At 26.0% G+C, this 23,917-nt stretch overlaps 3 protein-coding genes across 3 annotated transcripts in view; 2 read left to right on the top strand and 1 right to left on the bottom strand.

Moving 5' to 3' along the window:
- Positions 1-619: 619 nt before the first annotated feature.
- LOC129982831 (ZZ-type zinc finger-containing protein 3-like) lies at positions 620-11,582 on the top strand. The gene is made up of 8 exons (XM_056093070.1): positions 620-1,289; positions 1,919-2,186; positions 3,243-3,424; positions 5,672-5,764; positions 7,935-8,024; positions 9,406-9,534; positions 9,620-9,720; positions 11,374-11,582. Exons 1-8 carry the CDS (start codon positions 1,035-1,037, stop codon positions 11,513-11,515), a joined length of 1,260 nt encoding a protein of 419 aa, XP_055949045.1. The 5' UTR covers positions 620-1,034; the 3' UTR covers positions 11,516-11,582.
- A 265-nt stretch (positions 11,583-11,847) lies between these two features.
- Positions 11,848-23,917, bottom strand: part of LOC129983579 (oligosaccharyltransferase complex subunit ostc-A-like) — a 28,852-nt gene continuing 16,782 nt past the window's right edge. Inside the window, exons 2-5 of the mRNA XM_056093141.1 lie at positions 19,313-19,454; positions 14,370-14,443; positions 12,641-12,858; positions 11,848-11,935 (exon numbers count right to left, since the gene is read on the bottom strand). Coding sequence (XP_055949116.1) covers positions 11,920-11,935; positions 12,641-12,858; positions 14,370-14,443; positions 19,313-19,454 — 450 coding nt within the window. The 3' untranslated portion in view covers positions 11,848-11,919. The remainder of the gene's footprint in view (positions 11,936-12,640; positions 12,859-14,369; positions 14,444-19,312; positions 19,455-23,917) is intronic.
- The window catches only part of LOC129982445 (long-chain fatty acid transport protein 1-like), a 96,458-nt gene continuing 92,378 nt past the window's right edge, over positions 19,838-23,917 (top strand). Inside the window, exon 1 of the mRNA XM_056093068.1 lies at positions 19,838-20,258. Within this exon, the coding sequence (XP_055949043.1) occupies positions 20,011-20,258 (248 nt within the window). The 5' untranslated portion in view covers positions 19,838-20,010. The remainder of the gene's footprint in view (positions 20,259-23,917) is intronic.

Raw genomic sequence — 23,917 nt, 5'->3', positions numbered from 1 at the left:
AATCGCCCTTTCGCATTTCCTTTTTATCATTTTTAAAGGCAATTTTCTAGATGCATCACCAAGTTTTTTTTTAAAGCTCTACACATATTTTTGATGAATTTATGAAACAGGATCAACTCTCTTAAGCAGTACGAATTCCGAATTTTTTTTGTCCATATAAAACATTAAATTCAAATTACAAAATAATGTAAATAAGAGTTTCTATTGAGTAAAAATAATTTTATAAACAGTTTCAAACGAATTGTATATTTTTCTTCAACTTATCATTCTTGGAATAATTAAGTATCGGAAATCATAAATGTTGATAAAATTCAGGTTTGTATTTGTTGATACCAACAAACATTAATCACCTCTAGAAATCAAAAGTTTTCTCTTCTGTGACATTCGATTCGCTCTTTTGGCATGGAAAAAAAATTGCGGGTTAACTAGCAAGTCAGAACGTGTTAGTTAAAATATTTAGATTTCAAATTTAATGAATGACGCATGGAGAAGATTTGAAAATGTTTTTACCAATATCGATGATATTAATTATATCGCAAAGACATATTTCTACAATCTATGAATATGGCAATAATTTTCGAGTTTAATTTAGAATATGGTTATTGGCAGTACAATGCAAACCGCTAGTAAACAAATCGTTCAAAATTTGAGAATGGGATAACAACCTTTGGTTTGAAGCTTTCCATCCCTCAACCTATTTTTTAAGCAAATAAATACAAAATGTGAGCAACTTTCAATTCAAGAAAATATTGTTTGGACAATTAGAAATAAGGCAAACAAATGTAGTGAGTGCATATCTCAGAAGTTAAATCAATCAATCAAATGTGAAATATTCATCTGGAAACCGGCTTTAAATTTAAATGGAAATTTGAGCAAATGTTTGTTTTATTATCACAAAAATATTACTGCAAATATGAAATGCATTCTCTCAATAATGGATTTTATTTTATTTATGTCTAAATTCTGTTGAATCCAATAAGTGCAGATATTTTAGGAATTACTATACACTTTTATAGTATTTGTGAATTTTTATCATGGAGCATTCTGCAGTAAATGAAATTGAACAAGAAGAATATATAGATGTTGAAACTCCTGACATTCCAATGTCTCAAAATGAGACAATGGTTTTCCCTGATCGCATAACACTTTCTGAGAAAGAAATGGCAGATATATTAAATGACCCTGCTAACAAACCTCCTGAAATTGATTATGATTCAATTGGAGAGTTTTGTTTTGAGTCTGATCAGTTAGCTTTAAAATGCAACAATGATTATAAAAATGTTCTGGAGGTATGTAGGCATATACATTGCATTAATAATCAACTACTTGATTTTTCTTTCAGGCAAAATTGTTAGTTATGTTATTAAAAATGTATTTGGAATATTAAGTCAAATTTAGTAGCATAATCACTAGGCATTTTCACCTTCTCCTTTTTATTGATCAGCAAAGGAAAGTCATAAAGACTGTTAAAAGTAAATGTATTTGAACTGATAAATTAAAAATCAAAATAAAATAAAAGATAGATAAATAATTCTTCATCCATTTCTTCTTCTGTTTGTAAACAAGAATATTATTCTAAATTTATCCAATAATACTGCAACGTTTTTCAATAGTTGAAAATAATATTTTCAATTGTAAGATTTTTTTAAAGATTTTGGAATTAAAATGCCCTTTACATTATTATTTTAATAATTAAATAATAATAATTACATAAATTACAACATACGAACATTCAGATAAAAGATGATGCAAACCTATAAGAATAAAAAATCGTTAAATATCTTTATAAAAACATTTGTCAAATTTTTGTGCATAATATTGATTTTATTGGCTGAAATATTTTTTTAGGTACTTCTAATTTCTTTATATATATATTCATTTAAAATAATTCCTTATTTAAGACCTATATATCTTTCAGGCTATTGTTGTTTTAGAAGCTCAGAGAGCACAAGCAGTGAAAGATATAGAAAAATTGGCTAAACTTAAAAATGAAGCTCTAGCAGATCCTTTTGAATTTCTTGAACGTTTACGGAGAAAAGAGAATATGAACTTCCCTGTACCTCAAAAGATCCATCCTGTACCTATTATAGATTGGAGTAAATATGCTTTAAGTGGAAATCCGGCCACATATGAAAGAAGACAGATAAATTTCAATAGGCAAATGGCTCAGAATGTGCCAAGAAATAGTAAATATATATATATTTATAAATATACATATGTTATTTTTGAATTTCTTCTTCGTAGAGTGCTAATTATTAATGCTTCATTGCTATTTCTTTTGTGATTTTTGTATTAAAAATTGTATGAAACATTTAAAATTTTGATTGATAGATATTTAGTTCAATTTAAGAAATGTTGAAATTGCTTGTAATTCAATTACTAATTTGTGTCTTTCAAAATTTTTATAATTAAATCTGTAATTTCAGATTTTTTTTAAAAGTTGAAAATAAGTTAGAATAAAAAATTTCAGTTTTTTCAAAATTTTATAGTTAGAACTGAATTTAGTTTAGTCTTGATATTTTATTAAATCAAACTGAATATAAAGAAACATCAATATGAAAAAAGCTGCTTATTCAGGAAGTATTTTTTTTTTTTACTCACATTGTTTTACCATAATAGAAACATTTAGAACTTTTTTTATGAAATCAAATTAAATCCAAATAAGGTTAATTCTGTTAAAGAATTTAACAAAGAAGTTGAAGAAGTTTAACAAGAAGACAAATTATTCTTAATAAAAGATTATATATATATATAATTCATATTTTATAGTACAATTTCTTAATATTAAAGTATTTTAATTTTTATCCCAATAAGCTGTCATTGTATACTCAGTTTAAACTCTGATATGTTAAAATATACAATGTATAAGCTGAGTTTAATTTTATATATGATGCTATGTATGAATTTGTAATCTTTTTTTTAACATTTTATGATCTTATGCAATTTTAAAAAGATTGTATTTTATTTGTCAAAAGACATGGCATTTTCAGTTGAAGCTGCAGAATTATGAATCTGTAGAAAGCAAAGTAATACAATTAATTTGCATATTTTATATGCATATATATAAAATTTCTTTTTGTGTGCCATAAAAATTTATGTACTTTTTAAAAATAATGCATTTTTTATGAAATAATAATTTAAAATGAAAATTTGATTTGTGATTCATAATTGTAATATTTTATGTTATATAGCTTTATAACATATTAAAAAAAATTTTGGTCCTCTTGCTATTTTGCTCTTAGATGCTAAAGGTAAATTTAATCTTCTTGCTACTGAGACAAAATCTTCTGAAATCTATCAGCCCTGGACTGATGAGGAACAAAAAAGGCTGAAAGAATTACTTATTGAATTTCCTCCAGAAGAGGCTGAAATACATAGATGGGAAAAAATTGCCAATGCCTTGGGAACAAGAATGCCTTTAGAGGTATATTACATACATTGTACTATCAAATTATATAAAAAAAGGTTCTCCGTGATAATATTTATATAATTTATTTATAGATGTTTACTTCATGATTTAATTTTTTAATGAAGTGGATATTTGTTGAATTTTTATACCTTTGTTATAGTATTTTCATAATGCTATTTGTTATCTTTATAAAAACATAGTTTTTGTTTTCAAAAAATTGATTTATTATTATTTTTATTCCAAGCATTTGTTAAAATAAAAAAAATAACAACTTCCAATTTGGTTAAATGTCAGATTTAAAATTCAAACAGTAAGATTCAGCTAAATACCCTTTTTATAATTTTCCATGGTCACATTTATGCTGTTTTCAAATAATTATGTTTATAATATTGCAGTTTTTCTTTTATAATCACTTAAAAGTGTAGTAAAATTTCTTACTTAAACAATGCCAAGTTGTATTGTTATACATATATATATATATATTGCTGAAAGATAAAATAAAATATATATTATAATAAAGCAAAGAAATAACAGAAAAATTTCCTTGTCACGCTCATAAAATCTTTATTTGAACAATTTTGATTTTCATTAATGATTTTATGCTCTATAAAAGTCATTATATTACAAAATTTAAAAAAAAAATGCTGTTTTACTCTGTTGTTTCATCTGCCTCTATTAATTACATATTAATATTATTTTGTGTCATTTAAAACTTGCAAATATTCTTCACAGGATATTACTGTACATTGATTTAAATATTAAATGTTGCTGTGAAAAAGTACAATGAAATGAATGATTGTATAGGGGAGTCCTTAAGAAAAAACAATTCATTGCTTTAATAAGAAATTTTAAAACACATACTCATCATCAGTAATTGTTTATATGAATTAAGAATTCAAAATAAATGTCAGAAAAAAAAATCTTAGAAATGACTAAATTTTAAAAAATGATCTCCCCCCTCAATTAATAAAAAAATTCTGTTAACATTTTCAATACATCTGAATTTTATATTTTGTTATGAGAGTATATGAACAAGATTGAAATCTCAAAATGCTGAAAAGGATAAGAAAAGATAGCATTTTGCAGATAAACTAGATGGTTTAAAATAAAATAAAGGATGAAAACCGTTGAGGGAGTTTCTATACTGCAGAAATTTATGAACAAATTAATTGAAAAGGCAGAAAACAGAGATTTTCAATGTGTAACAGAATCAAATTGTTTTAGAAATTGAGACTTTAACAGAGCAAAAATTAAAATACAGATTTAAAATATTCTAAGGTTGTTTCTAGTTCATTTATTTAAATGTAAGTAAAGGTTTGTTGATTTGTATCTATTGTTTCTATTTTTCCCTTCAATCTTTTTCACTCAACATATTAATGGACAGTTTTGAAATGTTTGTAGAGTTAGCAATATCATATTTTTCATCTTGATTAAAGTGACTTATTTTGAAATGTTTATTGAGCAGTATCAAAAGGAGTGTGGCAACTAAAAAAAACACATTATTGTAATTTTTTCTAATTGGCAGATATAACTATTATTTGTATTTATATTGCAGTTAAGTCATGTATATGCAAACAGCAGTTATAACTGTACTGTCTGTGAATGTATTAATCATCTAGACAAAGTAAGGAGGAAAATAATGGCCCATTTGAGCATTAATAGTGAAAATATTTGATTTAAATGTATCATTTGGATTTTTATATACAAAATTTGTAATTTTATAGTCATTTAATTTTTTTAAAAAAAATAAAAAGCCTGAATTTTTTACTTCTTTTAAAATTGGGAATCTTATAATAATGTACATATATTTTATAAAATTTTTCAAATTGAATATACTTTTCAAATATTTTTTATGCCATTAATTTGGCTATTTTACATTCTAAAAAGAAAAATGGACCAGTATTTATTTTCATTTTATGTTAATGTTTTTTTTTCTTGTAAATTATGGAGACAAATAAAATTATAAAATGCATTTAAATTATTTAATCTACGTATATATTTACATATGTACTATTATTACTATCTGTTGTATGCATGAATATGATATGCAAAATTAAGAACTGCAGTTTTAAACTATAAAATTTAAAGACAAATTATAAGTTTTTAAATATACTTGAATAAATTATTTGCCATATTATTTTGATTATATTATTATAAATTATAGAAATAGTCACTATCTTAAGTTTTTCAATGATTTTAATGGTGCTAATTAAATTATCTTGTTAACAGCCTAATTATATTGTAAATATATTTTATGTTTAGGTGGCTACTAGAGTGTACAAATTTTATTCGTCCCTGGCAGAAGATGATACAATTAACCTCGGAAACATCCCAGATTTAAATTTTCTGAGAAAGGTTTTTATTTTATTTGTTCCAAAAAAAATTATTTTTCGTTTTGATTGAATTATAATTGCTATATATTTTTAATCAGTTTTTAATTGTATAAATATGTTAGATACTTGTAATAATATTATTACAGGAATATTATATTTTCAGTTATGTTTGGTTATTGAAGCATTCTTGTACAACACTTTACAATGTTTCACATGTAATCCAAATCTATAACCTTTATTCACATAGCATGAACTTATAGCATTATTCTGCTAAAGAGTGGAAAGAAGAAAACTAAGACGTCTATTATGTCCTAAACTTATTTAGTTTTTTGATTCAAAATGATAAAGGTTATGATTTATGATAGTAATTATCATCAAATAAATATTCTAATGTGTTTATTTCATTTCTTAGTATTTAGTGTTTGATTTGCTGTAAGAGTTAATTTAATTTTTTAATGAGTCTTTATTAACATAATTGTGGCACACTGATAAAGCCTAATTTTCCCCATGCCCAGTAATATGCTTGTGCAGTTTCAATTTTATTTTTATTTTGCATGAAAATAATTATTAGGAAATACATTTAAAATATTTTAAAAATTGATTAAAAAATAGGATCTTGATTTATATTTTTTAAAAATTGGTGTCTTTGGAAAGGTAATTTTATAAATTTTAAGGTGATGTAAAAATTCTTTTTTTTTCTTCTTTTTTTTTTGTGGTGTAATACTTTTGTATCTTATTTCAGAGAAATGCATAAATTTTGTTGAATTTTTAACTAATTAAATCTTTTTTAAAAATTACTCTTCTTATTCTCCAATGTGCGAACTTTGGTAATTTTAGGTCAAATGGTCTAGTTAATGGAGCAATAGTGTACATATTTATTATGTAATAATAATATGAAACTATCAAACAAAAAAAAAAAAAGAAGAAGAAAAAACTATTAACCAATCTGATTTTCTTTCCTTTTTTTTTTTTTTTTTGCTAATTATTTTGTATATTTCGTTTTATACTAAACATTTCATATATGTTTTCCCATGCCGGAAAAAAAAATGATATCCTATGAAACAGTTGACATTAAAATGTTATCTTATATTTTTATAGTGATGGGATCAATTGCTCTGGTTGTTAAATGAATCCCAAAGTATGTTTTCAATACCATGTTAGAGAAAAGAAATTTCATTTTATTACTTGCAAATTAATTTTGTTGCACTATATCCTAAAATAGAATGTGTGATATAACTTATCAACAACAATCAAACAGGAAATGGAAAACATACTTATATGCTCTAAAATTCTATATATACATATGAAAAAGCCTTCTACATAAGTTTTGCTATATCATACACTAAAGCTATTTGAAAACTAGAAAAAAAAAAATAAAATATGTTTGATTATTTAGTTATGCTACTATCCTGTTTTTGAGCTCATTCAGAATATTTTGTATCAGACTTTGTACTTTTTTCAGATAACAAACCATCTCTTCAAACTTACATACCACAGCAGAGGGTGGCCATTTAACTTAAATGAATTTATGCTTCAGACACCTGCACATTATGCATTTTTTGGAGTGGAATTTAGGTTTAGTGTTTAATATTTAGATAAAAAATATCTCTGACTTAATAACACTATTATTTTTGAGTTACTGTTTGTACTCTAGAATGATGATTTAAAATGGCTTGAAAAAGAAAAATTTCAAAAATTGTCACATCTGTTATGCTGGGAGTTGTGATGTCTAAGGATTAACTTTTAATATATTTTTTAAATCTAGAAATAAAAGTATTTAATATTGCTTTTGGAAGTCTGTGTTCACGCAAAGTAAAGATGGCTCAAAAATACTTTTTTCAAATGCATGAAGTATGCTTTTTATCTCACATTTTTTAGATATGAATTTATAACTGTAAAGTACTAATAAATAAAATAATCTATTTTTTAAGAATTAAAATTCATACTAAACAGTTTTTGATTCTCTTAATTTAATTATATTTCATCTTATATTAGAAAAATAAAGGAATAGTGCTTGAATGTGTTAAACATGATGTAAATTATTATTATTATTATTCTTTTCCCACTTATGAAATAAATGATAGATTAATATAAATGTATCAAATCTCTTTTTGCCACATTCCTATATGTATTGTTACTGTGCTAATTATTTCATATTTGTATTACTAATAATTTTTTCTTTTTTAAATCAGTATTGGCATTCTGGAAATACAAACGAAATGTGGTCTCAAGATCAAAAACAAAATGTTGAGCAAGTAACGGAATCTCAAACAGATGTCTCAGTAAGAAACTTTTTAATTACTTTTTTAAATTAATAATTATATATCAGGTCCACATGAAGCATTTCAATTAATCATTTATTATCTATCTAATTTCAGAATATAACTGTTTAGACTTGAAATTAAAGATGTGCAAGTCTAGTTAAAAAACATTTTCAGTTATTAAGTAAAAATTTAAAAATATAGAACAAACTTTAGTAGAAAAGTTACTTTAAATGTTTGACATCATTAAGTATCAAAATAAAATTTGAGATATTGTATATTAGATATTTTTTAATCCTGTTCAATGTGTGAAATGTTATTATAATTACAGATAGCTTGCATCTCTATAAACAAAAATTATGTGTATTTTAAAACATTAACATTTTAATAGCTAATAACTAATTGTTATATAATAGCTAATTTGTTATAACTTTAATAGTTAATTTTTTATATTTGCTTTTTGCTCATAATGGATAAATTTTTTTGTTTTTTACAAGCAATTATATTAAAAAATGTTACCAGTATTCTAAATGTAATCCTATATAAATATTTTAACATTAATTTTATTAGCCTTGTGAAATTTTTTTTTATATTCATAAATATTACTGGAAGAAAGTTAAAAATTAACTGATTTGCCTTAAAAATTGCAGTGAAATTTTTTTTTCCACTTACATTTGAATTCCATATATTTAACATCTATTTTTCAATTTTATTTATGTCTTGGATTTACAATTGAAAATAATTTTCCTACAATTATCAAATATATTTAAAATAAATTTTTTATGTATCTAACAAAAATTATTGCTTGAAAAAATTATGAATATTTATTCCAAGCTCAAGGTGGTCATTAAGTTTGATAAATCATAATCTATCTTTGCTTAGGTTCTGTAAAGTCTTTTCATAACCTGAAGTGAGATTTTTACTTAATGTATTTTCATTTTAGATTTTTTTTTAATAGTATTTCCTCTAAAAAGAAATTTTCAATTATTAAAACATAACAAATCTTCAATTATTAAAACATATCATGTTCAAGAAGACATTAGGCACTACTTTATCCAAGAATAAAATCTCTGCATATTAAAATTTAGCCATACATTTAATCTTTTTTTAAAAATTTTTCAAGTTTGTTTATAGAGTTAGTTTTTTGGCTTCTAATTTGTCTATGTATTTAAATATGTGGGCTATTTCTCTACTCGCCTATGATTCACATTTACTATCCAATTAGATGAAAACTTCTCTTCTACATTTAAGAAATTACTAAGAAGGAGTCAATTTATTAGACAGAATATGCTAAAAAGTGATTTAACAGTTTTTATTTGTTTCATTAAAATAAAGTGAGACTAATCATTTAGAGATATACAATTGCAAATTGTTAAAATGTGTTTTAATTTTATTACTATAGGACGATGAAGAAATAAGTCCTGAATTGCGTGATTCTGCAGAATATAAAGAAATAGTATTTTTGAAAAAGCTCTTGAGAGAAAAAGTATTGGAGGAATCAAACAGTCTTATCCCTCACATTGGATACAAGGTAAAACTAAATATTCTGCAGAAATAACTGTAAATTTTTTTCTCCAAATGTTAGTTTTCCGTTCATTTTTATATTTCCCTTTCAGTGTTGCCGATGCAAAACAGAACCTATTGTCGGAATGAGGTGGCACTGCACTGAATGTCCTCCTTCACTGTCTATGGATTTCTGTGATGACTGTTCTCAAAGGTATAATCTTTTCTATCCATTAAGCATGACAGATTTTCTATTTATATAATGCTTATGTGCAATTAAAGTTTCTGGTTTATAAATTTAGATTAAATTATGATTAACATTAATATATTGGTGATAATAATAGACAAAAGCAAAATATATAGATTGGAATTCATGGTTGTACTTTTCTTGTTTGTAAGAATAACTGAACAAATTCAAAAATTTTAATGGATATGTTAGTGATATAATTATTGAACTTACATTATATCACTACTCAGAAAAAGCATAATGTCTGCTAACATTGCTAATAAACAAAAAAACCCTAACTGTCCATTTCAAATTATATCAAAAATCTTTCTAGAAATAAATATCAAAATTCAATATAATTTTTAGTAAAATCCAGGGGTTATTTAAAATTGAATTATTTAAGCAGAAGCTAATAGCAATAGCATGTTGCTATTGAAATAGTTTTTTTTTTTTTTTTTTTTTTCAAAAATCCTAATTTTATATCCAAATTGAAGTAATTTATACTTGCATGTAAATTAAAATGATTTTGAAATGTATATTATCCAAGTTCAAAATTTCTAATATATCAATATTTCAGGAGCAATCTTTATTAAATGCAATTATCTTATAATAAAATATATTTGCTAATTATTCCTTATATCTGCTTTTAAAGTGAGATCTATAATTAGCATTTAAAAATTGCTAATTATAAGTTAATGTAATAATTTTAACAAGGTTGCCACTCAAATCTGAAAAAAAAAAAAAAATCCTTGTATTTTCCCTGTATATATGCAGTATCACAGGAAGCATGCAAAAGCTTTCATGTGCCAATTACACTAAAATAATACCCTCTTAATTTTTATCAATGGGGAAAAGCAAAGAGAAGCTAGCAACATCATTACCTGAAATAGTAATGTATTAAATGAATGTTTATATTTACAAACATGGAGTAAAAAAGATTTCTTTATTATTGCCTAACATTTTGAAAGATCAATACATATGTTAAGGGAGAAAAAAAGATATTGCTCATGCTCTGAAATTCAAGTCTCTCAGAATTAACGACTCAGTTGAAATAAAACACAAAATAACATTCTTACTATCCTGATACAAACCATTTAAAGATTACTGAACAAAAAACATTACAAAGTTTTTTTTTTCTACTGATTTTTTATTTAATGCATTAAGAAAATGGACTTTAGCTAATATATCTGGCAGATTTTCTGCACTGAATTTACAAGCCAACATATTTCTATAGTAACAAATTTTCATTCGTTAAGTGTAATAACTTTCATCATATACAAGGTGATAATTTTTGTAATCAAATTATTAATTAGGCCTATCTTTGTATAAAAAATTAATATATGAAGCAGTTAGGCATAAGTTTATAATAGCTAGTTGATGTTTTATTATAACTATTTTATCATGTAGCTATTTTTTACAAAATATTTTAAGAAAATGGTTAAAAAAACTGCACACTTTCGTATTCAGATTGAAGAAAAAAATTTTATTTTAATGTACTGTTGTAAATGTGTTCAAATATGAATTTCCTTTTAATTCTACTATTCAAATAAATTGCATTATATATTAGAATTTTTTGCTTTCAATATTTGTTAGCAAATTTATTGTAGCATCCTAATTTAATAACTTTTATAAATTTTCCAGTAACCATGAGACTGCACAACATTCTGCTGATCATCATTTAGAGAAGGTCTATGCCAGTAAGGGATTTATAGATCATGATTACATGCACTTCCTGGGAAATGATTATAATTACTTAGATCCGAATTACATGCCTGCAACATAACCTCTATGTAAATAATGTGTATTTTTTTTTCATAATATTTATTTGTACATTAAACAAGTATTTTAAATCTGTTTGAAATTCATTCACGATTTTATGCGAATAGGAAAGATTCTCATTTATTTTGCAGCTTTCATAAGTTGCATGCACAAAAACGATGCATGGTAGATATTCAGTATCAGAAATCCTATTCACTTTCATGTAAATAAAAGAAAAGAACAAAGTCAGATTTCCCAAAGGAAGAATGCTTTTTTTTAACATAAAAATAAATGTCATTGGAATTTTTATATGGATTGGATGGTGTATGCATACATGTATATTAAAGAAACTCAAAATGACCAGTTTTAGATAATTTTTATTAAAAAAGACAAAAATTATAAGTAGAAATATCAGCTGCTTTTCAGTTCTTATTGTAGATAACCCCTGAAAAAAAAATTAAAATCAACATTTTTTAAAAAACTAGCCAAATTGCTTTCAAGTGTATTTACAAATTATCTAGAAATTTCCATACATAAGAATCAATATTACGAGTTCATAAGTAATACATTTTACAAAAAAACAAAAATCTTTGTAAAATTTTATGCAAGGCAAAATACTTTTATTTATTTTGAAACTTTCAAGTATATAAATGGGGAATAATATATATGTTTACGACATTGGTGCTTGCATGAAATTAAATTATTAACTATTGATATACATAACTTATTCTATGCTAGGTATTGAAACTAAAAATGTTTCTAAACAAATTTCAATATCCCCCCCCCCCAAATGTGGTTGAAGATATATTACATTAAAGGTATTTTTTCATTTATTGATTTTTTTTTTATTGCTGCCATAACAGATGGCAATAAATAAATGTTTTCCATTTTATAATTAGAAAACTACCCATCCAGCAACAAAACTGACTTTTTAAAAATAATTAATGCTTAATTCTACAGTAATTTATAATAATGGTTTTTTAAAATTCCAAGTTGAAAAATTCTTCAGATGCGAAGATTTAAATTTAATGAAGACATGAATATGTACAAAAAACATTTTGCAATTTTACTTTGTATTGTTAAAAGGCATCATGAAGCAAAGTGTCTTATATTAAAAAAATTTAATTGAAGTAGACTAATTCATACTTACGGCAATTTCATTCGCATGAATACCCAACAAGTAAAAAATGAAACTAAAATGCAAAGGAACCCAACACAAATGAGAAGAATTCTGTTCAGTTTTGGTGTATTAGGATTATGCGTATGATCCAAAATAACAAAACCAAGGCCTCCAAGAGTAAACAAAAAACTAGAAGCTAATCCTTCCATGATGTATTGTCCATTAACCCGATAAGGCATAAAAGCAACCTAAAAAGAAACCAGAATAAGGTAAAAAACAAAATAAATTCTGGAAAGTATTAATATTTTTTTTATACAAAATATAATGTTAATTTCAAGTGGAACAACATTTTAAACATACTGCTATGAAAAATCTGATTGATGAATGTACAGCAATTATTTCACAAACAGCTTGCCAGAGCATAATAATGTTTTATTCCACAAAAGATGCATAACACAGTTGAAGCCAACAAAGAAAGCACTTTGAAAATCACTAAAACACATGCAAACCAGCAAATCACTAATTAAATAGCAGTGCACCACTAAGCGCTCAGCATAAAACAACTAAAAACCTTACTTTGAGATAAATATTCTAAAGAAAAAAATTCCCTTATCAACTATTGGATCTTCCATTTATATACTTTCTGTGATAGGATATTTAAATTTCTAGAAGGATTCCGTACTTTTGCTCCTAATAGAGAAATTGACTAAATTTTTATATTTTCAAGAACCTTTGCCCTGACATCCATTAAAATACCTATAAATATATTTTCCTTACTATGAGACTAACAGTGCAATGATACAATTTTACAAATTCATAACAAAATATATATGTATCTAAGACCAGAATTTTATACTCAATCCTTTTTGTTAATTACATAATATTTCTATTAACTTCAAGATATTTTTTTTTCAATAAAATAGTTTTTGATTCAATTTACATATTCTCACTGAAATGAAAATGATTTATAAGTAAGAAATTTAAAAAACATCCATTTGAAAGTTTTTATTCTTATTTTCTGAAGAACATAGATTTTAAATGTAGAAAGAAGAAAAAGAAGGGGGAAAAAAATTCTTTCTGTATATTAAATTAACCAGTTAACAGCAGAATTTACCCTTTTAAAGTCAAGCAATGACACATATAAATAGAGAATGCAATAAAAAGGGTTGCATACTAAATTTTGCAAAAAATCATAATAAAGCTAATATGATTTTGTTATTAGATAAAAAATTACTAATCACCTGAACCAAAATGAAGATTTAGATTGATGTGCATACTCGTCAAATGCACTTAACTGGTTAAATACATTTATTAATAGAAAGATTCTATAAGACATTTTAGCAAACTACTGACTTATACATATACCAAGTTTTTTTCCTAATTAACAGGATTTTTTTTTTCTTCTTACTGAATCTTTTTTGTGAATTTTATGCAATTTTTCTTAAAATTTAAGATATGTGGAAAATGTTAGACATTTTAAATTTAGAAGGAGCATTGTTTTGTAGGAAAAGTCATTAAAAACATAGTTATATCTTTGAACCCATGAACTATTCATTTTATTTAACAATACATTTTATAATGCTATTTTAGTTTAATATTATATATTTTAGAGATGAAGTGTTAAAAGATAATTTCATATTTGTGTTTTTTTCTTATTCATTCAAAGTCCACTGTCCCCTTAAGGCAATACAAGTTTTAATATATACGATATATAAAAATAAAAGATTAAATTAAAAGCAAAATGATTTCTCAGACTTACTGGACGAGAATGACCATATTCATCTACCGTCGACCCAATGCTTGGAGGTTCAACAATGACATCATATATAACACCTAAATGAAATATTATAAATAAATATAAATTAAAAATGTATTACTGGAAATTGCTAGAATGAAAGCTTACAGAAAAATATAAAACTGAAAATATATCTTTTAAATTATTGAATCATGGCTTCATAATTAAGTTCTAATAAATTATTTCAATGTTGGAGATGAAATATTTATAATCAAACAAAATTTTTTAATAGTTATTTATAATAAAAATATATTTGTCATTGTCTGAAAACAGAAATAAAATTACTGCAATAAATGGATATTTTAGAATATATAGAATAGATAATTAGAATATGGAATAGAATATTTCTATAGGCTCATCATAAAATAAAGCTTTCAAATAAATTTTTTCTGCAAACTATAAAGGTTATAGTTATTCAAGAATTGTGAGTAGGGAGACTAAACTATTTTTTAAAAAAATTAACAAAATCTAAGTTAAATTTAGGTTAAGTTAATAATATAACAGAAAAGGTCGAATTAGTAATATAACATTTGTATTATAACTTTATTGTAATATATTTTTTCATTTCCTAAAATAATGTACTTTACCAATGAATATTTTTTAGCATCCTATACATTATTTAGTGTCCCATGTATGTCCAATAGTTTTTGAAATTTACTAGATTTCATGACTTGCACAGTGCACTATTCTTATCAGTAGTAGTGAGAATGTATAGAACAACATTAGCTTGCTAGATGATACTAACTCATTAAATTAAAATCATGACATTGTATAAAATGTATCAGCACTAAGTTTATGAACAGAATACCTCAATTCTAACATATTAAATATTTACACAATCTGATTGCAATATAAGATGTCTGTCCTATATTACCAAAGAGTTTGATGTCAGAACATGAGTTGGTCATTGTTAATAATTGTTAGTTGTTGCAGTAATGCATAGTTCTGTCTGTTAATTTCAGTCAATGAGAATGCAGTTAATTAAGTCAAAATACATGCGTCTAATTTTACCCAATTCTAATCCAAAGGGTGAGTAGTTTTTAGCATCATAAAATAAGAAATGCATTATCCTCATCAAATATAAAATTCATGCAAAATTTCTAATGCCAGCAATTATAAGGTAAAAAAAAAAAACATGTTTATCACAAATATGATTAGTCACCGAAGGTGTCATTTATTACAGTTGCTAAATAATTAAAAAATATGCAATGTTACACATAATTAAATCGTGCATCTTAAACTAGACATAATAAAATTTATGTTTGATAATGATACGAGGCGAGGACAAATTTTGCCAAGGGCATGAAATTAATACACAAGTACCCAAAATCTGTTAGCAAAAAATATTACATGAATTCTTTTGAGCTCCTGTGATCGGAAATGGTTTTCAAATTACCTGCTTATTTTATTTTTCAGTATTTGCGAATTAACTGCGTATTGGTAATTAACTACAAAAAAAAAAAAAAAAAAAAAAAAATCCATGCTAATAGGCACTTTTCTATCTAATGTTCTTTAATGGCATGAGGTTAATCATCAAATTCACTAACCGAGTGTGATTAATGCTAAAAATTACCAATGGCAAGTGATTAATATTAAATTTTATTAATGGCACAGAATTCTGTTAGGATAAAACAGAAGTATTTATAGATTTTAAATTGTCAATTAAAAGAGAGGCATAAAAACTTCCAAAATTTTCCATGAACACCTTAGAATTCTTAATAACTGCCAAAAATTTTATCTGCAAATGATCATTCTACAAACTCCCAACATATGTCTATAAATTCTACAGAATTTACACGTAAGCTCTAAATTTTCTTAAGAATCAATTTACAAATGAAAATAATTCAATAAAAATCTGAGATTTTAATATAATTAAAGGATAATTTAGTTTATATGGTAGTTGTCTATCACTTGGCCACAGTTCAAAATTTGACGATCTATCAAAATGTAGGTTTTATATTACTTGAAAATGGAACATTATAACTCTTCATTATTATTACATAACTTTTTTTCATTATAATATGCATAAATTTATATTGTGAAACTATTTATTCTGCGGTATTTTTTTCAGACCAAGGCAATATACATAGAAAATCTTTTATTTTAAAATTGACTAATTACGTTTTACATTTTAGTTTACTTTAGCTAAGTCAACATGTGACTGATTTATTTTAGGTTAATTCTTTAGTTTAATAATTTGTAAGAGTATATATGTTTTTATTTATTTCTTATAACTTGTGAAACAAACTACATCCATATTTGGACATAGAAAAAGTTTGATGTATATAAACTCTATAATAGCTAGTTAAATATAATGAAACTGATGAGAACCAGACCAATTATCTTTAAGAATAACTTTCTAGGATCAGATTTACTGTACGGTCACCCTTGGCGCGATTTTTTTAGATTGGCGATAAATCTTTCTATATGGCAACCCCCATCCGACCGACAACTAATTATAATAGGGTAATTGCATTAACCTTATTGGTCAACTGAATGTAGACGCCATTATTTAATTTTCGTTTGACCACGTTGCGCGTGTGCTTTTTCAATCTTCAGCTCCCGCGTTCTTTTATTTGGATTTTTTTGTGATGGCTGCTGCATGGGGAATGTCTGAGGTAAGTGCGAGAATGTTTGGTGAGAATGATGTTATGTGGTATGATGAGAATGTTAATTTAAGATATTTGTATGGACTAGATAAAGGTAAGGAGACGTTGCGAATAAATATGAGTGTTGTAAGTGTGGCAAGGACATGAAATTGGTTGAAAGGCATGATATAAGTGATGGTTTTGAATGGAGGTGTAAATCAAAGGTGAAAGGACAAATGCATGACGTCAAAAGGAGTGTGAGAAAGGGTTCTTTTTTGAATTGAGTAGAATGACATTGAATGAGATTTTAGTTCAGGTATATTTGTGGGTGACTCAGAGTAAGGTTGATGAAAATTTAATATGAAAGAAAGTAAATGTTCTTCTAAGACTGTGTGTGACTATCGTTCTTATTGTCGTGAGGTTTGTGTGGTAGAGATGATTGAAAGTAGTATGAAAGTGGGTGGAAGCGGCGTGACTGTTGAGATAGATGAAAGTAAATTTGGAAAACGTAAATTTAATCAGGGAAAACGTGTGGAAGGTAAATGGGTGTTTGGGGGAGCTGAGCGCGAGACGGGCAAATGTTTTATGAAAGTTGTGGATGATAGGACGACTGATTCTTTATTAAGTGTTATAAATGAGTATATTCTTCCGGGTTCGATAATAATTTCAGACTGCTAGAAGAGCTACGATTGCCTTTCTAATGAAGGCTTTGTGCATCTGAAGGTGAACCATAGTGTGAATTTCAAGGACCCGGATACAGGTGCCCACACTAATACCATTGAAGGAACGTGGGGGGCAGTAAAACGTGCTATACCAGCTAGCAAAGCAAAAACACAGCTCGATTACTATCTAGCCGAGTATGTGTGGCGCAAAAAAAAACAAGCACATGTGTAACAAGTTCATGGCCTTTGTCGACTCCATCATCTGCATTTACCCTCCTCAAAGAGCCGACAAGGAGCCGGAAGACGGAACATCGTCATCAAAGTAAAGGCGGAGTGAGGTGGAAGGTAGTGAGGAGTCGAGCGATAGCGGATAATAGGAGAGAGGTATGTTTATTGTACATTATTAACGATTTCAGCGATTTGTTTCTCGTTTATGCAAACTAGTTATACATGTTTATTGTTCATTATTAACGATTTCAGCGATTTGGCTGCCATTTCATTTTTTTCCGCAGGCAACATTTTCACTACGCTGTTTTCTTTAAATCTCGTTTATACAAAAAATCGCCATTTTGGCGACTTTTGAAAAAGTCGCCAAGGGTGACCATACAGTAAATTTTTACCACTTTCTAATTCACAAATTTTGCATTTTATACAGATTTATTTATTCATGTATGCTAATAACAACTTTTTAATCAACTAGCCTGTATCCCTAAGCAACTGCCTGGTTAGAAAACTATCATTGCACTTATGTTTATAACAATTAAAAAATGAGAATGAGCAACAACAATAAAATTACATTATCCTGAAAACAAATGGAGGCAGAGGGAAGGATAGTTTTGGTACAGAAGCCCATTGGCAATATTCTGTAATAGCAATCTTTTTTCTCACTCAGACAACTATCATCAATAGAGTGGCCCTATATTAAAGCTTTATGAGGGAAAAGAAAAAAAAAAAAAGACGATAAAGGTATATGAATACTTTATACTTTAATCAGTAGTTTGTTTCAATACCGAAATATTAAAAGAAATTTGTTTCAATACCGAAATATTGAAAAAAGAAGAAAGAAAAAAAAATCACTAAAATTTATTTCAAATAGTAAGAAATCATTACAACTAAAGGGGATATTAATTATGACAATCATTAGTTGGTTATTACTTTAATATTAACACTAAATATATATATTCATTAGATTTAGTACAATTTCAGATCAAAATAACTCATAATAATAATTAGTAATGAAATAAATATTTAAAAAGTTTTTATAATCAAAGTAAATATTAAGATTGTACAAGATAGTATACAAGATTAAGATTAACAAGATATTAAAATTATTATTCAATTCTAACCTGAGAATTCATTCTAAAGGGCTACTTTTTTATTTTTTAAAACGAGTTATTTCCAGAATTTAAACGACCAAATCAAAATTATAAGCTATTTTTGTTTATAAAAATATTAAATTTTTTAATAATTATATTTCGATTTATAATTTATTGGTCAATGTAGTACTTTTTAAGTGACGTGTTATTACGAAAAAGTAATGGTAAAGAATAATATAACTATAATACGGAAAAATTATCTTCACATTAAACTTGGAAAACTAACCACAAAAATTTGTATATAAATTAATAACCATAAGAAGTTAGCGAATAATACTCACCACCACAAACCAAGAAATATGACACTAATACCAAGGAATAAACAAACATAGCGCTTGGTTTATGGAACCAAGATGGTCTTTTTAATTTCAAACATGGTATTTCAAGCACTGCAAATGGTAAGCTGTAGAACGCTTCCATTTTCTATAATAATGAAAATAAGGAACAAACAGAATACAAAAAGAAATAACTCTTGAAAACTTGATTCTCGCAATCAATCGGAGATCAGTATCAAAACCAACTCCGGTCACTCACTTCCGGTTTTAAACATTTTCTCTTGTTGCCACTTCCGATTGTGTACAAAAAGAATTGAAAATACAAGTTTTAAAAGTCAAAATATTTGAAAATTCACAATTAATTTACAGAGTTTGAAATATTTTACTAAATAATATTTCAAATATAATATAAAAAATACTCTATAAATAGAGGGAATATACAAATTAATAATATTGAAGATTAATCGATTAATATATATTATTACGTATTGAAATGAGTGTTCATTTAAGAAAACCGCTTTTGTTTGTTGTTGTTTTATAGTGATTTCGGACTGCTATGATATAATGATGCGTAGATTAGAATTCATTCATAAACAAGTTGCAGAAGTTTAGCGCAGTCGTATTGTTCTTCTGAATTTTGTCTTTGTGATGCACAGTGCTTAGTATAGTATTTCTGAAACAAAAAGCCTTAACAATTATTTAGAATGGAGTTTCGTTACACTCCAAGCAGAATTGCAAAGAGACTTGCATTTGAAATTTATGAGAATGGTGCGTTATACAAGACGGAGAACATGATACGTTTTATTATATTTTGGGGAGTTTTAATTATTTTATGGATTGGAAATTATTTTCCCTTTCTTACTTCTTTCTTTATTGCATTTCTGGTTTACGTTTGCATTGGCGGATGGAAGTATATGTTTTTAATATATAAGACTCTTGGCCGAGATTTACGGTAAGTATGTAAATATTATTTTAACTTAAAATTTGTTTACTTTATTTTGATAATATTATAAGAAAAATTAAAATTAGAAAGGTTGAATGAAGTACTGTTGTGTTTCCAACTTAAAATTCTAGTGACTTCCGAATGTGAGGAAACAAAAATATTCAAAAACAAAAGAACTTTTGTGAAATACGTTTTACAATTATGATAGCAGAAATACATTAAAATGTTTTATCCTTATTTCTTTCCCTTTAGAAGAGTATAGCTACATTTTAATAGTCCTTCTTGTTAATTCTTCTAAGTTTTCAGGAATCTGCCAGAATGGAATTCTACAAGGTTTAAACAAAAATTTACATATATGTAATGATATTTTAAAATATAATTTTAATCTTAATTAATTTTGATTTCAAATCAGCCTGTATAAATTTCATTCTAAAATGTTCTTTTATTTCCTGATCCAATTCCACTTTTTAATTCCCCACGCATTTTATAAAATTGCACACTTCAGCATTTTTCTCATGTTCCAAGTGAAGGGATAAAAATCCTTAAAGTTTGCGCTACTCTTTTAAAGATACCTAAATTTCCTTTTCCTAAGACTACATGTGTCTTAGAAATCCCTATCAAAATCTCATAGTAATACAACTGAAGGGAAAACGTTTGCTCTCTTCTGCTCATGTGACGCTTGCATTGTAGACTGTATTTCTTACCATTTATACCTTGTTTCATAATATGCCTACTGTGGTGAAATAAATCAAAGTTTTAAAATTTCAAAAATTTTTATTCGGCCACACAATTGCTAAAATATTTTTACCTATATATATTATAGATTATAATGAAGATTATAACAATTACATTCTTCTCTCAATTGAATCATTCATTATTCCCTATTATGTAATTCATAAAGTGTACTTTCAAGGTTAAATATGGGCTAAAATGCTTAATGTAAACTTGTCAGATGTCTAGATTACGATATGTTAATGAAAAATTTACTTTGAAGAGAAATAATCACATTTATATGAATAACAAGATCTTATATGAATAACAAGATCTTATATGAATAACAAGATCTTAAAATAGTATCAATATTTTGTTAGATATAAGAAATTATTCCTTCTATAAAGTTTCCCTCTCTACATAAAAGAAATTTAGTAAACAACCTAATGCAAAATATATACTTGCCTTGCCTTTCTCAAAATTATTTTATTTATTATTATATATATTTTTTATTATTTATTTAGGAGCAAAACTATTTTACATATTCTGGTGAAAATTAATTAATATATATAATTATATATTTTAAAGGTTTTATTTACAAATTTACTATTTTTCAAATTATTGAATATGATTTCATGAATTATATTAAAAAGAGAGGATATATTTCCATTATTGTTATTATAAAGTGGCAACTGTAGGGCTTTGTGTGAACTTTTATTTTTTCTCCAGATGCTGTCTTTTGTAGGCAGGCAATATGCAAGTTTTATCTGTGCAGCATTCAATAGTAGATGTTTAATTTATATTAGTATATACATTCTCCATCTCTTTGATATCTTGGCGAAATGCTTTCCCCTGCTCTTCATTAACAGCACCAAAACTTTCAGAAAAAGTGTCGAATGTGAATTTAAGAAATACATTCTGAAACTCGTCAAACAAAACAAATCTTTGAATATCTTTAACATGTTTTCTGTGATAGTTTAAGATTCAGATCCTTAAAGTTTTTGAGTAATTTTTTGACAAATTCCTTTAAAAAGTCTACAAGCCTCTTTTACACTTGTTTTCAAATAACCGGACTAACAAAAATACCCTTCTTTATTTTAGCCTACTTCATTTTTGGAAACTTGTTACCGAAGTATTTCAAACATCTTCTTTGATAAGACCTTAACAAATTATTTCATCAAACCAAGCTTGAAATGAAGTAGAGGCAAGAGGATTTTACTGGAATCAACCAAACTTTCCTATACGGTATTTTTATTTCCAAAATTTAATGTGTCTTTTGATTGAGGGATTTTTCTTATCCTAATGTCTCATTCAGAGAAGAAGCAAGAGTGCTTGGTGTATTCTAATTGTTTTCCAAGAAGCAATGGAACTATTTTTTGATCACTGAATATTATTCATGTATTATCTCTACATTCCCATTTGTGAGAATCGAGGCTAAATTCTTATGATATTTATTCAGATACACAGAACGCCTTAATGGCATTGAAGTAAATTTACTATCATTGTGCAGAAGCACTGCTATGAGGCTTCTTCTTGATTAATCAATAAAGAGCCTCCATTAATTCATGCCATACTGTGCATCTCTATTGCATTGAGAACTTTCTCTTTCTGAGCCATGTGTAATAGACACAAGGAGCTAATAAATTATTTTCCTGTAGCCTAGATGAATAAGAACTATTCTAAATTAAAATTTGATCAAAAAAAATTTTTTTGTATACATTTTTTATTTGATTTTTAAAAAATCCATTTTACATTACAGATTGCACTAAAAACTTCCAATTTTCATAAGTAAAGATGACTTCTGTTGTTAAATGCAGTTTTTCTGTAGATTATACACAATACAGATTCCTCTGTTGATTTGTGGGTACAAATTAACAATTTATAAAAAAATATTCAGAATTTTTTTGACTATTTTTTCTGAAATTACTATTCAGAAATTTATCAGAATCAGCTGTTAGTTTCTAAACACTTTAAGGTAGATTCCTATAGGAAGACTACTTTTTTTGGTGGCAAGATTGTATTATGATTAGATAGATATGAAGCTAAGATAGTTGTAAAGTAATAATAGTATAGTAACAGTCTACTGCAGGATTTGAAGGTCATCAGTTTGAGGACATAAGGTCATGGGTTTATATTTGAACATCAGCGTTTTATACATATTAGTCTTATACATGTTACAGCCAAGAACTCATCCTCTGGCATAAAATAAAAATTTATTGCTTTGAAATGAAATGTTATTTATCAAATCACTTATTGTTATTAACATATAGAAATTCAAGCAGTTTTGATTAATGGTTAGCTGAAATGCTATATTTGGGATATTCATTTCTGCTAAGCCTTAAAGTTAGAAATGATCTAAATTGTAGCAAAATGTTTTATCATAACTGATTGCTTTTCTGTTAGCATGTTTTATTGTTTTAATTCGTCTTATGAAATTTCAGAGCTATACATTCTTTATTAATTACAGGTCACCTTTGGCAACCAGCTGGTTTCCACAAAATATTAGTTGTGTCTAATTTCAATGAAATTTTTTATATATTACTTGATGTCTATGATTCCCCCAATAGAATATTTTTAAACAGCCATAGTTGTAATCATCATTAAAGTTGCCTTATTTCAATGAGCTTATTTGTGTATTTATTTATTCACATTATTATAGGAAGAGATTTTAATATTTAAAATACCTAATTCTAAGGTCGTTGAATTTACTTTAAAAAGTCTCGAAAAAATTCTTGAATTTTGTCCTTTTTGTTAAGAGTAAGAACCCTTTGTAACAGTTAATAGCTTGCTGCATCAGACTGACAGCTAGAGGTTTTCCTTCAAGCAAAGCACAAAATGAGCCAGTTTCTTCTGAAAATCCTTTTAATTTCTATACCATATTAAGTTAAATCTCAACCACAAATGTTCTGACGCCAGTGTTATTCAGAGTAAGTTCTTTCTGAGTGAGTTGAAATAAA

This window comes from Argiope bruennichi, chromosome 1 (assembly GCF_947563725.1).
Source record: "Argiope bruennichi chromosome 1, qqArgBrue1.1, whole genome shotgun sequence".
NCBI lineage: Eukaryota > Metazoa > Arthropoda > Arachnida > Araneae > Araneidae > Argiope > Argiope bruennichi.
Note: the sequence above shows the minus strand (reverse complement) of the source record. Positions and strands in the feature narration are given on the sequence as shown.